This window comes from Opisthorchis viverrini, assembly GCF_000715545.1.
Source record: "Opisthorchis viverrini unplaced genomic scaffold opera_v5_108, whole genome shotgun sequence".
Classification (NCBI taxonomy): Eukaryota; Metazoa; Platyhelminthes; class Trematoda; order Opisthorchiida; family Opisthorchiidae; genus Opisthorchis; species Opisthorchis viverrini.
The window spans coordinates 880,986-898,529 of NW_008751766.1; the positions used below are offsets into that span (position 1 = coordinate 880,986).

At 42.7% G+C, this 17,544-nt stretch overlaps 1 protein-coding gene across 1 annotated transcript in view; it reads left to right on the plus strand.

Moving 5' to 3' along the window:
- The window catches only part of T265_13835 (hypothetical protein), a gene marked incomplete at both ends in the record, with an annotated part of 65,488 nt that extends 52,075 nt beyond the window's left edge, over positions 1-13,413 (plus strand). Inside the window, 4 exons of the mRNA XM_009170776.1 lie at positions 271-393; positions 7,704-7,909; positions 12,180-12,338; positions 13,174-13,413. Of these exons, the coding sequence (XP_009169040.1) occupies positions 271-393; positions 7,704-7,909; positions 12,180-12,338; positions 13,174-13,209 (524 nt within the window). The remainder of the gene's footprint in view (positions 1-270; positions 394-7,703; positions 7,910-12,179; positions 12,339-13,173) is intronic.
- Positions 13,414-17,544: the final 4,131 nt, after the last annotated feature.

A 17,544-nucleotide genomic window follows, 5' to 3' on the forward strand; every position in this document is an offset into this window, starting at 1 on the left:
CTGCGTATTTCATAAGTACCTCCTACTAAACCACCTTTTTTATGTGAAAGCGATATCGTTAGCTTGACATGTGCTATGAGAACAAGAGTGTTTTGAATGCGTTTCTACACACTCTCCAGGCCACGATTTCGGTAGATGTAAGCGTGTTTTTGACCTTCAGGATGCCACCTACATGCTTGATGATTTGTACTGTGTGAATAAGTCGATATCAAACGTTTCATATTGCTCAAGTCTGGAGTATCGTTTCTTCTTTCACTTCCGCTCCATCAGATGAGTGGGAATATGCTCCATGGGAAACGTTTGGCATGGAGGAAGGAACTTCAAAAATAGTCGAGGAGGATGTTGATGTGAAAAAACCTGAAGTTCCAGAGCAACCGTGGGAAGCTGAATGGAGTGAGCAACTTTACAAACATGACAATGACTTTAGCACTCCATGCACTTTTGTAGAGTCCTGGGATGTAAATGAAGGGAAAAGATAGATGGAGATGCTTTCTTAGGAAACAATCTATGTTTTTTAAATTACTATCAAATTTTTATCAAGCTTCCCTTCTGTGAGTGAAGTCAATCTCTACCTTGAAAAGTATATTAAGATTCTGAATGGAATATCGGCGCATTCAGACAGCAATAGTGCATTCACTTTTGTTTAATGCAATGCAGTAATCATGTGTATTTATCTGTACAACTTACACTGCAGCTGGCTTTTACCAGGCGGTATAACTGCAGTAGTCCTCCCGGACAATGCCCACCTATTGGGAAGACCTTGGTTGAGGAGATGGTCTCTCTTCGTACAAACAAATACTTGCATAACACAGTGATAAACCGAGGCTACACTAATATTGTGACCACCGCCTAGGTAACCTGCACCATAACAAATAAACCAGTATAGTTGTTTTCACAATGTTGCTGAAAACTCTTCGACAGCCCACGACCGGTTTCGCCCTTCTTGGGGCTCATCAGGTAGGCGCAGTCCCCGAGATTCCGTCAACCCTATGTTCTACTTGAACCCAAATTGGATTGTTTTCGAGAAATACACTCATTTGCAAATCAGTTTTGTTCTTCACGAGAAACTCAACTGAATCTCGTTTATGATATTCTACGACTGAATGTGCTGCACACAGGCCGCCTCATGATTCAGTTGGCACGATATTCGAGCTGGCACGGCAGTGAAACTATGGGAAACCCCCTTGGAAAGGTATTACCCTACAAATGCTTGCTGGTGTTGTGCCGGAGACTCTAGTCTATATCCAGATTTGTGAGCGATCTAATTATAAATAGCTTTACTTCCACTGTGTGTGTTATATTTAGTGAAGTACAGCTCTATTGCTAAGGCTGTCTAAAGCGGCCTTGAGTCTACATTACATATGTCAAGTGTTTGACGAGGTGAAGGCACCGTTTGCACGGTGTGATATCATTAGACATGAGTGCTCTGGTTCAGGATTCTGTGTTATAGCGACGTCAAGTTAGTGGTTGCAAAAATGTGTCTATCATTACTCGGAGAGACCAACCGTCAAAAAAGACCCCAATGTTCGAACTATGTAGCAGATTTTGATAACAAACTTCTTCCCAGAGTGGACCAGCCTGCAACAAAGACTGTTTTCCGCTTTCTTGGAAGTAGTCCCTCTAAAAAGGACTAATTCGCAATTGTGTCTATTCAAGAAAACAAACTTAGAAGAAACCACTTCTGTGATTGGTCTCTGCATGTGGCTCTCCAAACGCCAGAAAGCATAACAAATTCTCTTCGGTTCTACAGACCGCTCGCATACACTCAGCAAAAGTGGTTTGTTTCAATACTTGTTTCCTTTCAGGAAGGTTGTGGGCATTCAAGGGAATCGACCACTGGAAGGTCGTTTTATCGATGGAAATTGTAGTGCAGTCGAGTCTGACAGCAAGCAAATGTTGCAACTTCTGCGGATCTGCGACAGAACCATTAAAATGTTTTGGTGTGGTTGTAGTTAATTTGAATGGAGACAAAACTTCACTATGATGTGCAGCTTCAGAATTGCATGACCACAAGTTTGCACTAGTTTATTTTACAACAAAGAACTTATTATGTATTGCTGCATGCATTTATTGGTTGGATATAGACCACTGAGCACAAGTTGCTTAATACTACCAATATAGTTTGAAACCATTCTTCTGCCAAGGGCGATTACCTTTTGCCGTCAAAGCTGAATTGTGGAAAGGCCTAATGGATACTTATCCGAAGGGGTCTTGGTAAAATCAGACAGCAAGAGAACTTATTTGCTTGGATTGGGTGGGATTCGCTTGCTCATAAGATGTGAAGACATATGATTCACTGCGAAGCATTTTTCACAGACTACGTTTTAAAAATGTTGAACAAGACCGTTCTTCATTGAGTTGCCCAACCATTTGCTGGTTATTGAATTTGACGCATGTGTTTTCTGATGAGTAAAGATTTTGTGCATCTGATGATCTTATTTTACTGCTTTTACGAGAGGTTAGGACGCATTAGCGTACAGCTTTCACACTAAGTCACGTCATGTTCACTGCCCACTTTTGGACAGACCTCTGTTTCTATCAGTTTGGGCTGGACGAGGGTTAAGTGAGTGTTAACTGTGGCTCCTTTTTTCACCAGAAAATTCTCAGGAGAATCTGTTGGTGCACTGCTGTTGATGGCCACAACACAAATCAGAAGGTATACGCACTAATAAAAGTTATTAGTACAGTTGACAGTGATGGGTTGTAACACGTATAAAATAAATGTAATGCGAAATATCGTCTTATCTTATCGTCTGTGAGAGTTCCTTGGTGAAAGTCCGGACGGCGGGAACGTGTTTCTCCGCAGTGCTACCGCTACACGTGTCCCACAATCGTCCATGGGCTTGTGGAAAGGTTAACGTCCTGCTCCCTGCGCGCGCGCCAGTCTGTGTCGACTGTGTTCGGTTTCCCTATATGTAGGTCCTTTGCGTGTATGTGGGTGTGTTAGCGCATGAGTTGTTGCTATGCTCACTAGGCCGTGCAGACAATCGATGTCCGATGGTTCGTGAGCATGACAAAAAAGACAAGCCTCGTGATCCGGTGAGCGACCGTGAGCTGAACGGTCAAGTATGTGGATGACCGGGTGGCTGCAAACCACGCGAAAGGCCAGAGCGTTTGACATAATTTGCCTTCGAAATCCTCCAACGACTAATGTCCACAGTATACCGTTCTGGTTTTCAAGTCGAACACTTCACCTTCAGGATACCAGCAAGCCTCTGTGGGAACAGAATTCAAATGTATCAAAATGTTGAACAAAGCAATTTTCTTGCTCCGTTTAGGTGGATGCCATAGGAAACTAATCGTAGGTGCCACAAATATGCACACGATTTGTGGTCGACCAAAACTGTGTTCAATTTTGTGGCTAGAAATCTAGCGCGGAAATCAGCAGAAAGACTCAAGAACCGGCGGATCCAGTGACGACTTAAATTTCTAACCTTTTTTGGTATCAGAAGCAATTCAGTGAACTGGTGGAACTGAGAGGCACTAGATTTGGCGGTAGATAGCTGTTACGTCTTTCCAAAAATCCAACTTGTGAAACAACGAAAATACTAAGGTCGTTGTGATAAAACATTCTCCCAAACCGATGTAACCTCTATAGTTCAGTGACTATCAACGGCTTTATTGCTTGTATTAGTAGTATGAAGATCGAAGTAGGATGTGAACTCTGCGTCGCGATATCCTCATATGCGTAAGAAGTTTCCGAAGGTTGACGAACAGATCATACAGTTGACAGTGATGGGTTGTAACACGTATAAAATAAATGTAATGCGAAATATCGTCTTATCTTATCGTCTGTGAGAGTTCCTTGGTGAAAGTCCGGACGGCGGGAACGTGTTTCTCCGCAGTGCTACCGCTACACGTGTCCCACAATCGTCCATGGGCTTGTGGAAAGGTTAACGTCCTGCTCCCTGCGCGCGCGCCAGTCTGTGTCGACTGTGTTCGGTTTCCCTATATGTAGGTCCTTTGCGTGTATGTGGGTGTGTTAGCGCAGGAGTTGTTGCTATGCTCACTAGGCCGTGCAGACAATCGATGTCCGATGGTTCGTGAGCATGACAAAAAAGACAAGCCTCGTGATCCGGTGAGCGACCGTGAGCTGAACGGTCAAGTATGTGGATGACCGGGTGGCTGCAAACCACGCGAAAGGCCAGAGCGTTTGACATAATTTGCCTTCGAAATCCTCCAACGACTAATGTCCACAGTATACCGTTCTGGTTTTCAAGTCGAACACTTCACCTTCAGGATACCAGCAAGCCTCTGTGGGAACAGAATTCAAATGTATCAAAATGTTGAACAAAGCAATTTTCTTGCTCCGTTTAGGTGGATGCCATAGGAAACTAATCGTAGGTGCCACAAATATGCACACGATTTGTGGTCGACCAAAACTGTGTTCAATTTTGTGGCTAGAAATCTAGCGCGGAAATCAGCAGAAAGACTCAAGAACCGGCGGATCCAGTGACGACTTAAATTTCTAACCTTTTTTGGTATCAGAAGCAATTCAGTGAACTGGTGGAACTGAGAGGCACTAGATTTGGCGGTAGATAGCTGTTACGTCTTTCCAAAAATCCAACTTGTGAAACAACGAAAATACTAAGGTCGTTGTGATAAAACATTCTCCCAAACCGATGTAACCTCTATAGTTCAGTGACTATCAACGGCTTTATTGCTTGTATTAGTAGTATGAAGATCGAAGTTGGATGTGAACTCTGCGTCTCGATAACCTCATATGCGTAAGAAGATTCCCAAGGTTGACGAACAGATCAACTGCTGCTGGACCAACAAGCAGTGTAAGCGCCCAAACCACAGCTGTTTTGGACACCGCCAACCAAGTCAGTGAAAATAACTAGATCGGTGCAGATCGAGTTATCACTGGTTATTCGCCTGAGTAGGGACCAACAAAATTACAGTAGCAACAAAAACAGTAACTTTTTTCCTGCGTCAGAAAAGAGAGTGGTTTGACGGATAATCCGGAGGAGAACTGGTTACAGACAAGCCTACCAATTAGGTTTGTGTTCGTAGTTTCCTGATTTCTGTCGAAAGGATAAGGTAACCTCGACTGGAGCGTTTGACGGTAGGCAGGTACTCCAGGAAAGCTGTAGCACCCAGGAGGTACTCACATCTCCATGGCTGATGCATTGATATTATGCGGAAATTCGGAAATCTCAGTAGAGGTTCCATCCTGTAAGTGAAGTTAATCGGTGTGGAAAAGCTGAGAATCACAATATAGCTGAACCATTCTTATTGTGAATCATCATCTCAGGAGTTTTCGGGTAAGAGGGAATTTGGAACTCGTAAACTCGCAAACAAATGGTTGAATACGACCCAGTCAACACAATACTAGGTGATATGAACACCCTCAGTGAAAGGTAAATGGCACTACATCCATAGTGTGAGTTAATCCCACTGCTGATCCGCCCCTAGTGGTTTGACGGTTTGATTTTCAACTAAAAGCCAGCAGATCGCATGAGCTTCGTGATGTATTTATGATTTCCAATTAGATGAAATGGTTTTACGATGCCCCTAAGCTTTTCGGCATAGGTTAACTTCGCTTATAACAGAAAACCTCAACTTGCGGGGTCATGCTTGATAAAATTTACGTGCGAAGTTGTATTTCTGCAAATTTTTAACCTAGTTTCATGTTTCGGATATTTTACCCAAAACTAAGCTGCAATTTACAATATGTATACAGAAAAATGTTGCTGGGGTGCAGCGTTCTTACATTCGCTTAACTTGTGGCATTACTCATTAATGTTCACTCAAACTCCGGAATTCTCATGGACTGACGGACAACAGTGAGCTGATGCACATACAATCAGAGTGTATCTGTGCAGCCTTTGCTCCTGCAATATGAGTACGCCAGACTACTTGCTTCACGTTCCTCATTCGAATCTTAAGAACAGTCACTTGTGTTGGCAACTAGCAGTTCAAATGGTCACTAATTCACCTGAGCCTACTGATCAGCTTTTGTGAATAGTTGGTCCCACTAATCCACTCATGTCTGTGTGCCATCAACGATAACAAAGCTGCTTAAGATCACCAAGAGTCTTGAGGAAGGGCATGGGGCATCTGCTCTGATAAAAAGCCCTTCGATAAAGAGGAGTTGTTGGCGAACCTTGTGTCAAGGATTTCCTCTGTTTTAACCTACTTCGTCCTGATTCAGTTTCGTATTCACTATCGTGCACGCACAATTCAGTCTCGTTAGCTTGATTTTCTGTTTTTCAAGCTTGGTTCGCTGTGGAGGGATGGGGTATCCATTTTCGCTGTTCATAATTGTACATTCGGAAAAGTATTTTACGGCCTCCTAAATGAGGCCCATCTTACAGACTTAAGTTTTGCATGCTAATGACCTTATTCGTTCCGTTCATCATGGGTAGTAATGCAACTGACTTCAACTGTCCCAACGTTTTATGAACGTACGCTTTGAACAGAAGTGTACTTTCAACAGCCACCCAAAGCATGGCCATTCAAAATAAATCAGTAACCAGAGAGATCCAAACATGGTGTACCAATGAATGACTTTATAAATTATAATTGGACATCGAGAGAGGTAAGCCCAAGTACAAGAAGAAAGAACGAAAAGACAAGCCAGGTTGCATTCTCGATCCACCGACCTCCGGCTTGCTACAGTAAGCTGCTAGGACTCTCACTATCCGTCATACTTGTGCACCTGAATTTTCTAATAATCTCAGGTTAATTATTTTTATTCGAAACTTAACCAACAGACCGCAGCTTGTATGACCGGAAATGCAGTAAAGCATTCTCCAATCTGCTTCAAATCCGGTGCCAAACTCGACCAACACTTCAGAGCAGTTTTGTAATATTTTATTATAAAGGTTTATAAATGCCACTTTCTCCAGATCCCTAAAATCTGTATACTTTTCCGGGTTAGTCACCTACATGCTTCACCTTCAGATTCTTTTGACTAACTTCAATCAGTCAGCTTGCTACAAACACATTTCGAGGTGGTCTAACTTGGTCATTTTGTTTGTTTGCCACTCTGTCAAACAGTACAATACTTCTCTGGAAAAGATACATCTTATACGGGTGTCAAACTGTCCCCTCTAAAACGGACGTTTGTTCTAGGGTGGACAGTACACAGTAATCAAGATCCATGTTCTCTTGGGCCAAAGTGAATGCACCAGGTATCTTAGACGTGTCCTAACTGGAACACCGACACGATGAGCTTCCTTCAAGTTCCTTGGCTCCTGTAATCACAGGTAGACTTTACGCATTCGGTAGAAAAAATTTCACAGAAAAATGATTTTGTGCTTACATTTTCTGACATACCAATAAGCCAGCTGCAATAAACTAGTACTGTAAGCTCGGTACTCATTGGATCAATATGCTTTGATCCATCATATTTTGTAGCCTTTCATCAGTAACGCCATTTCGTGGTATGTTGCGAACTTCTGCATAATAAACTAAACTGGATCAAACTATAGTTAACAAAAGTCTCGGCAGTGTTTCTCAGTGCCAATGACCTTACCCATGTTTACTTGACCCGCAGTAGGTAAAATCAAAACGTTGACAAAATTCTGCAACTGTTCTGTTTCCCTTTGAGGCAGATGAAGTATTAGGAAAAACCGAAAGCACCTCCCAGATGAAGATCAGCAACAAACATTGGTGCCATTCTTTTATTTCCTTGCAATAATGCTACACAACGTTAATGGAAACTTTTGTGAACCATTATTTATTTGCTTCTCCAGAGAAAAAACTCCGAGAGTACAAACAATACTGCGAGGATGTGATACAGCGCCGGATACAAAATACAAAGAAGCGGGATATCTACTTCCCAGAAGCTTTTGACAAAATGGACGAGCAACCAGACGACACAGAAAGGAACGTAATTGCCTACTTTGACGTTCGTGAAATACATCCTTTGGTTCTGCATATGGAAAAGGATTATAGTTCTGTAAGTTTTTAGAATCAGGGGTGATGAGGAAGTTGATGAAAGTGATGTCTATAATACCTAGAATAGTGCTTCGGCATTTCTGCGCAATGCACCGTCTCATTTCTAACTTCGTGGAATAACGGTCAGTAGTGATCCTTTTTTACGAAGCTGTATTACTTGAACAAACAGTCTATTACTGTGAAAACGCATGATCCACCACATGCTTACGTTATGACAATAAATTTTACATGCAAAACAATTTTTGCCAAGAAACTTCTAGGCAACAATGCGAAACGAATGCACAACAACCAGTCTAGACCAACGCAGTTAAGTGAAATGAAAAGTTTTCGTCATCACTTTCAGTTCACCAGTAGTGTCCCTATCAAGGGACTATAATTCGGGTTGATTGGGGTCAGTGGTACCATCATTCGGGAAGTTCTAGAGTGCTGGACATCGGCCGGTACAGTCGAGACACCAAATTCATTGTCGGTTGAGCCTTTGGGTCAACGTTAAACACGTTCGCATTCTCGATATCACTTAAGTGTGCTCGGCGTGCGCCTCCTGGTTAGTGGCCATCCGGTTTTCCCGCACAGCAAATGACCGTGCTTCACTTTCCCGTTTAGTCGAAGCATTAGTGGACTCTAATTAGAATAAACTCGGATCTAAAGCCCTTTATTCGAGGTAGACTAACTGGTATATTCGTCCAAAGGCAGTAGAAGGGGAACTATTCAAACTGGTTTTAATCAATAGGCTACCCTGCGGAAAAAATATAGTGTAACTCCACCGCGAATTGTTGTTTGGCTCTGCTGAATGTAGAAAGTGATATTTGGTCCGCTGCAATTGTATTGTGCTCTGATTGCAAATTTACGGTTGCAACCACTTTGCACTTTTTAAATAATGTCCAAAAATGTCGCTTCTGTGGCCTTCGGTGTTTCCTTTATAAGACTGTGTAATTACTATTCCTCTTTTGATAAAGCCTGTTTTTCCGTATGATTTTCCTGAAGGTGTTGCTCACCTTGGAAAGACAGTTACTCAATTTGAAAGACGTTGATTCTCACCTTTTTCGTGGTCACGCTGGAAAGTGTTAAGGTCTGCTAAACTTTGACTCAAGAGAAAATAACCGAGGGGAGATATCATACACCAGCAACGTCAAAAGCGATTGGTACCGTTCGGTTCACTGGCATTATCTGAGGCACGGTAATATACAAGGGATATGATTGTGTTCAAAGAATAGGTATTAAATTGTTGTGTTCATAGTAAGGTAGAAAAAGCTAGGATTCAGTTGAATCTTAATTAATTTATCTTAATTAATTTGCGAAAAAGTGTACTTCGCCAAATACATACAGTTCATACGATGCAATAAAAATTCATACAATTGGATGCTCAAGTAGAACAAAGGGTTGAATGGAAACTTGCGGACTGCTTACTTAGTGAACCATCATGAATGTCAAAACCAGTCGTGGGTTATCCAGGCGCTCTCAGCAGCCACATGAGAGAACAGTGTGGTCGTTGGCTTGTTCACTGAGCTGGTCAGTTTGATTGCAAACGTTTTATCACCAATCGAGGTGACATCATCAGTGCATTATTGGGGAGCGTAGTGGTGTGTAGCGGTGGGTTAGTAGTTGTGCCAATCTAATATTTACCAACGGTTGTTTTGGGATAGGACGGTATAGTCTTATTTTGTCATAGGCTATGGTGGGCTCTTAAGTTAGTGGCAGAACATCGTTTGAACAGTTTAGGGTCCCAGAACCGAGCCCCTCGTTACACCACTGTGTTGTGTGAGGATTCACAATAATACACCGAATCTTGCTACAAAGGTTCTGTTGTCCAGATGGTTATGGAATCAGAGTGGCGTTGAGAGTGCCTAATGCAGTTCTTTATGGAGATATGTCATGATCGACTCTTAGAGGCTTCCGAATAGTCAAGCTGGGTGACACCGATTGGGGTGACAGTCTGCGGCTGTTGTCCAGTTGTTTGTGGCGTTCACCAAGTTTGCGACACATGTATTCCTATCTCGAAACCCATTCTTCTGGTTGTCAATTTATCCAGATTTGCCTTCACTCCGCTCTCTTTAAATTTAAATGCGATTGGGAATATCGTTTTTAATTGTTTGGTTGGGACTACCACATTTAGTGTGTGCCACCATGTCGTAGCATTTCCAGCCAATGGAAGCTTACCGGCATCAAAATTTTGTTAAATGGTTTTTACTAGTCAGAAAGCTAGGATATCCGCGTCGTTAGCTAACCCCGGTATATTCTCATCAGTGGAGAAACCTGGCTCGGGAGACATGCCAGATGAGCATGTGCCTAGTTGATAATTAGCTGCTAATGCGGAGTGTCCGCCAAATTTAACGAGTAATGGTGGGGTAACAGCTACGCAGCTTCCTTATAGGTCTTTACCGAGCATGTTCTTACCTCTCCAAATCACTGAGGCATTTGAAGAAGCTCTTAGGGTTCTGTTACGTTACTTTTGTTTAAACTGAACGCTTTTTAGTACTAGCTCTGTCGGTGCGTAGGCTTCAGGTGACCGTTTGGTTTGCCTTTTGGCTTTTATTCTCCTTGTACAAGCTTTTGGCTCTCACTGTTTTGGGGGTGTATTTTGGGGTGAGGAGCCATGTGTAATTTGTTACTCTATTTTCGTAGCCCGATCTCAGTCGCCTTTTTACTGCGTAAATGTATATTGCGGAGTACGGGAGAAATTAGTGTTCCTTATTATTTTTCCGGACTTATTTAGGCCACAACCTCCTTTCTGTTCACCGTTCGTGGTGTTTTGCGGCTCTTCACATACATACGTTCGCACTCACCCATACGCTAGCAAACACACGCTCGTATACGTGACCAGACTGGCAGTTTGCTTAGTCTATTTACCACTGATTTCTGAACTCTGACTAATGGACCGTGATTTAATAAGACCTGGAATGTCGTCTGCAGTTCAGTTCAGTTTTGCAGCTCACGAACCGTGCACAGTAGTGCAATGGTTCGAGAAGCTACTGAAGCTCACTGAGGATAAAAGAAGTAAAGAAATTAGAGTCATTCATTGGAGACGGTGCTCAGCATTTCCACGGGTAAACTTGAATATGATCCCTTAAAATCAAGTATACGGAATACAGTACAACGGCTGGTATGTGAACGACATTTTCGCGAGCGCTACGCACCACTACGCGCCCCATTAACGCACTGATGATGTCACCTCGATGAGTGGTGGAACGTTTGCAATCAAACTGCTCAGCTCAGCGAACAAGCCAAAGACCATCTACACTACCTGAGCTATCAACATTTCCCCCTATAGAATACATGGGGATTCTCTGAGGTTAATACAGATGGCTGTTTTGGGCATACAACACGTTGGGATATATTCATGTACCTAAGCACCTCACTGATGTGAATTAAATCCCTGTGGCCTGAAATTCTGTTGCTTTAAAAATCAGACTCCGGTTTTAAGCCTCTAATGGTACTGGCGATTTAAACCTGGATGTAGAGGTCCCGCAGCTCCCACCACTTCCATCTTAGTTCTCAAGCTAGGACCCGTCGAAAGTCAACTTAAGCTGACGAGTAACTTTCCTAATATACAGAGCCTTTTTTCTTTGTTTTCGGTATAAAAGACGTTCGGCTGGATTATGCAATGAGTAAATATCTACTAACTGGAGTAAAGCTGTGACCATCTTATATGCAGTGCAACAAGAACTAAACCAAAATATTGCAGATTACGGTCATTTCAGGTCTATCTAATAGGGGAGAATTTCCGACCTTATATGATGGGTCATTGTCTCCCGGCTGGCCTGCAACAGCATGGTGAATATAAGGCTAAATAGTTCTAATAACTCGTTTTTTTTTCTGGTCAAATCCACATAAAAGTGGGTATTGTGTTAAACCCTAATGTTCAACTGGTAATGGTTATTTTGGAAGCATATCAACAGATCAATAACTCTACTTTATGTTTATTCAGCTTTCTGACAACGGGGCCTACAGGGAGGAGTGTATGGAACGCATTCGCAAGGCCATTGGCCGACCAACTGCCATTCCACTGCCGTTTTGTTCAGCCCATCCACCCAGGATTACAGAGGATGAAATGCTGGAACTAATTGAGCAGAAAGCACAAAAGTTGCGTGCCAAAAAAGCCTATTCCATTCATGATCGTAATCGCAAAGAGGCTGAAGAGAATGCCAAACTGCTGCAGAAACAGCAGGACGATTGGGCAAGTGAAATTGACTTCTAAAGCTTGCCCATTAAACTTTAATTTAATTGTTTTGAACACGAATGAAAACCCACACATCTTACGCTCTTCATTTTAGAATGGATGGATGGACTTAGTAAAGAAACAGAACAACCAGTGTGCCAAAGCCGAGGCTTTGCCTATGCGTCATTACTTGATGCGATACGTAATGCCCGAGTTAACAAAGGCGTTGCTAGCTTGCTCTAATATACGTCCGGAAGACCCCGTAGATTTTGTTGTAAGTTTACTCATTTCTTTTGTTCGTTTGTTAGATGGTAGTATTGTTTATTTTCAGAACATGTGTTTGTCAACTTAGGGATCAACTTAGGTAATGCAAATGCGGTTGGATTCATAGCGTTAGAGAGCATTACCCCGCAGATACTCTCTGTTCTCAGTTCCAAGAAATAAAAACATTCTGTTTTCATGGCTTTACACACTGTAGCAAAAAGGAGGCATTTTGCAGATCTCAGGAAAGCTGAAAGGGAATCGGTAATCCATGTATAAAATGGCATTTTACTTGGTAAGTAGGTAGGTATGGTGAATATTCATTTTTGGGTTTGGCTGAAGTTTCCCAAACATTGAATGAATGTGTGAACGACATTGTGGTTACCGCGTGCCATGGTAACCAACAAAAGGTTGAAATGATAGAACGAGAATAGAATTAAAGGAATGTACTGCAAACCTGAAAATCATTGCAGTAGTAAGGAATGACTTGGCTAAGATTATGCTGGATCTATCGTTCACAATATTCAACCAAATATGTTGCATGAATGCTGCTAATTTTTCATTTGGATGGGGGTCATCGTTATCAGGTGGAAGTTTTGTGGTTAAATTAAAAACGCGTTTACAGTCCACAGGTCCCGGTTACAGAAACACTTGAATATAACGCTTCAGTACAGAAAATCACCTAATTAAATAATATTACGACTATATTTCCTTGTACATCTGTATCGTCTGTTCTGCCATTAATTCACACGTCCGTCCGGCTTCAGTGCCACCTGTCAGTTCGAAACCACATCTATCACACTACTGGCAACTTACAGTAGCTGAAGATAAAGAACTTTTTATTTCAGGCTGAGTGTCTCTTACGCTGTGGCTCCAAATTATGATGGATGACGCAAGTGGTGGAAACTGTCGAAGAGCCCAACAATGACTAAAACTTATATATCTCGAGGTAACGTTCAGTCACGATGCTGTTCCAGTAGTTTTCACGTCTGCAAAATGTACCGCAATTAGTGGAAGTCATTGAATAAAAATATAATTTCAACATTTACTCTCCGAAAATATTATAAATACAAAGCATTGACTGAGCTGTTCTGTTCTTTCTCATAGTGAAGGCGGGAAAACAATGTTCCTTTTTCAAAGAACGCTCAGTATTTGGCTTTATAAGACTCTGTATTGGATGGGCCGAACCTCTTGTTGTGGCATAATCGAGCTGCATCAAATATGAGCTCTTTTGTTCTAAAGAATATAAAGCTGCAGTCGACAGCAAATCGTACCGTATACACAAGCGCGCAACGCTATTCAGGCCACATATGATATCCTCATTTCTTCACCCACCTAGAATTCGTGTCGGTAAACTAGAGAATAGTCTACGCAAGTCCAAATTGTTAGCGAATAGGTGTAAACTTTCTCGAGTGATTGTGAGAATCCGTAGAAGTTACGCAGTCTGCTGTTAACGTGTGAAACTCCGCTACGGTTTGAACAAGTTCAATGAAGTACAAATGTCCTCATGTGAAAACGAAGTGTTTTCTTTCTTAGGTTACCGAGAATATCGTCTTAGCATTCTATACATAAGACTCATCAGCAGGCATCCATCGGCCCTCCTTACGCTTCCGTGATTTTACCTTTGATTCGTTTATTTTAAGCTTTCGAGTTTTTTTTGTAAGCTGACCTGATCATAGAGTCGAAGACCCATTCGGAGAGGGTCAGGTAGAGCATATGACCTGGCCAGTCGAATGAACGAAAATCGTGGCCAGAAATCCCGGTTATCCGGGATTGTGACGTACACGCTTGCGTTCCACTGCTGAGGGCTTACTTTTCCCTTAAAACGAAAACAACTGATCGTGGAAGACGTTGTTCGACGCCACGACGGACCGGTTTTCTGTTTTCTAACCCTATCACCTTTATCTTCTTAGCATAATACTCGTAGAACCACAGAGCTACTGTAATGACCTGGACAATGGAACCTTTGTTCTGTCTTGCCAATCCATCTGTAGCGTTCGAAATGGACCAGCTATTGACGATTTGTTTCAATATTCCTATTTGATGTTGATCCTCTGTCCGCTTTAGTCCCCTGCATAGGGACTGAGCACGCATAGGAAACTTTAACCTCAACACGGATCAGGAAGCCTGAATGTGTCTGTGAACATGTGTATGTATAGGTAATGGGCAGCTCTGGATGGGACCTCGGAAGCTAATTTTTCCGGTGCCTATAGGAGCCTAATGTAGCTCAGCGGTTTACGCTTCCGCTTCTTTTGTTGCCATGTCTTTTCAATCCGCTTTTCTCAAATAGTTATCTTTATAGGACAGCTTCTTTAGGATGGAGTAGCTGGGTCATATTGAAGCAGAGAAAGCGTATATTGCTCGAATGTCTCACTTTCGGAACGAACCATAGGGAATGAACTCAGCCAGATATTCTATGGAGGTGCGCAGACTCTCTACAAAGGAGGTCATTCAGACTTGCTATCAAGCTATTTCCAGTATGGGCAGGTGGCGCTGCCGATTATGCTCCTAGTGGAACAGTATAGGCTTTTCTGCAAGACTCTAAGTCATCAGGAGGACCCAAGAAACTGTGCCAGTACATGGCACAGTGCGAATGTGCTATTAGGTGGCTTTATGCCATCATTCGTCTCTAACCACTGTCCTAGTATGTTCTAGCTAGGATGGCATACATACTGAGTTGTTCGGTTAGGCACCAAGGCAGTGGGCATTGTTAGTGCATTGGGATCAACGACAGCTTAGCCATGACCCTTAGTTAAAGCAGTCCTGTTCCCTACTCCCACTCAAAAAGGGAGGTGTAGTCCTAGGGTTCGATCCAACTACTTCGCGTGGCTGGCTTCACTTGAGCCCAGTTATACGGCAGGTGTGTTGTGATAAAATGGAGGTCGATGGGGACCTGGAACTGCTTGTAAATGAAGCGGAGAGGAATTTCTTTTCAAATTCGCTATGATCACCTGCGTGCGAAGAACCGAAAATCTGGCTGACAAAAGAGTATGCATCTGGACCTTTTGGTTAAAAATCAGAAAGTTTTCATAACCTGACTGTATGGGGATGAGTTATTCGAACTCCGGCAAAACATACCAAGTGCGTCAAGATACTGAAAACTTCGGTGCGATAAGCCCGCGGTGGTGCAAGAAGCGGGTTTCAGTGAACGCCTCGTTCACGGCCAATCAATTTGAAACACGGCCGACTGAAATCCTACATACAGATGTATTTCAGGATTAATTCATTAGTAGTGCTGGAATATGGCTTATCCGAAGCGAACATCATTGCGGTCGACTGTGTCTGCAAAAAATCATAATCAGCACCCTGGAAATTCCGAATTATTTAGTCAGACTAGAAGTGGCTTTCTGGGACCGTCGTAAAGCAGGACAGAATAATTCCTGGTCACTAACACTTGTCTGCTTTGGGTGTGTCTGATGGTGCTATGGGCCGCCAAGCAACCTTCCTCATGCATTGTGGGTCTCGGTTCGTTGCGGGTCCCCACTTAACCTACCATCTGTGAGGCATCAGCTAGGCATAGTAATGACGTTACGAATGTCCGTATTCTTCAGAGCCCTATCGAGTGACCAAACATTTAGGAGGAACTCAGTACAGCTCAGTGGATTGAACGCCTACGCAAAAGGCCACACCACACTAACGGCCAGTCTTGGCAGAGGCTTTGACATCGATAGCACTGTGCGGTCACGTCAACCACAGACTGTTGTTAAATTGGTTGGATTTTTGAAGCTATACAGCTGGGAACAAAAATATCCCTTGACTCTCCATTTGCAATTAGTGGGCAGGTCCGTGAGCGAATGACTAGCAGCGGTCGATTCTGACCGCAACACATTTTGACACCTACTGTAGAGAACTGGTCAAATTGACCCGGCGATCATAATGCTTTAAAAGTTTACTGAGGATATTTCCATATACGAAAACACAAAAGTCAGGTCATTATGCACACTCTGGTTGTCAGTTTGCTACACAGAAATCATGCCTAGCCTTTTACGAGGAATCGATTTTTCGGATGTACCCTTTCTAAGGGACTTCTCTAAATGTTTCGTCGTAATACGTAGCAAGTTCCTAGACTGAATCAACCTATTATTTGTGCCAAGATTCGAAATTAAGCCTAGGTGAGTAAATCGCAGTGCCGTAGAAGCATAGTTCGTACGTATTATTTACAAACTTGCGGAATGCAGTCCTACCTCTTACGGGCATGACAATTGCTTTAAAGCCCAGCTGACTAGTCTCAACAACCGCTTGTTTTCACCAAGTTTGCCAAAAAATGTGCACTACCGAATGAACACATGAAACAATTAAGTGGGCTGAAGAAGAATGAGGGTACATCGACACATTAACCTGATAAGCGCTATCTTTTTAAACAGGATGAATTATATGCAACTGTTTAAGGCAGTTTTGCCTGATACGTCCTTATTTTCACCGGAGAAACAGCCTGCAAATGCACTATCATGTTATTCGTAAGTTCCTATTCCTTTATTTTATGTACTTATCCCCCGGATTTATCGATTTCCGTTAGCTACAAAAACTCACAAGTCCCGTATGCCCATTTGTCCCATTTTAGCCGTAAATGGATCACCTTAACACTGGTTGGACAAATTGCCTCCATGTGTAGGTAGAACTATCCAAACCGCTTTTGTTAAGCACCGTGAGAACAATGCCTATGCTGCCCTACCCTACCTGGATCATCTTGATATCCCACATGCAATCATGTATTCATTTGATGCGAAATCACTTTTTACTGAAGTCCCTCCACAAAAAAAAGCGAAATGTTTCGGTGATTACCGAAGAACCCACTCAGGCCTGCTTAGTCTAACCATGGCGATTCTTAGTGTCAGGACTACACGCAAATTCATGGTGTTGTTATGGCGAGTCCTTTGGGTCCTACATTTTCAGGTATTTCTTATGGTGAAGTTTGAGCAATCAGTAGAAACACAAATTCAGCAAGTGCCCGTGTATAAACTATATCTAAGTGATATTTTACTCCTGGTAGAAGACAGAGCGCAATTTGAACATTTCATCATCATCATCATTATCAGCTGTAAGAACCCCGTACTGGTCGTACACTGGTTGTAGCTGCCACAGTTTCGTTCACCGATGATTGGGGGGTAAGTAGCTGCGCATTGCACGCGCGAGCTGGTAAATTGGTGCATAAATCCAGCACTGTCAGTGAGTTGTCAAGCGGGGGGGGGTGGAAAAGAAGCTATGCATTGAAGGCAATA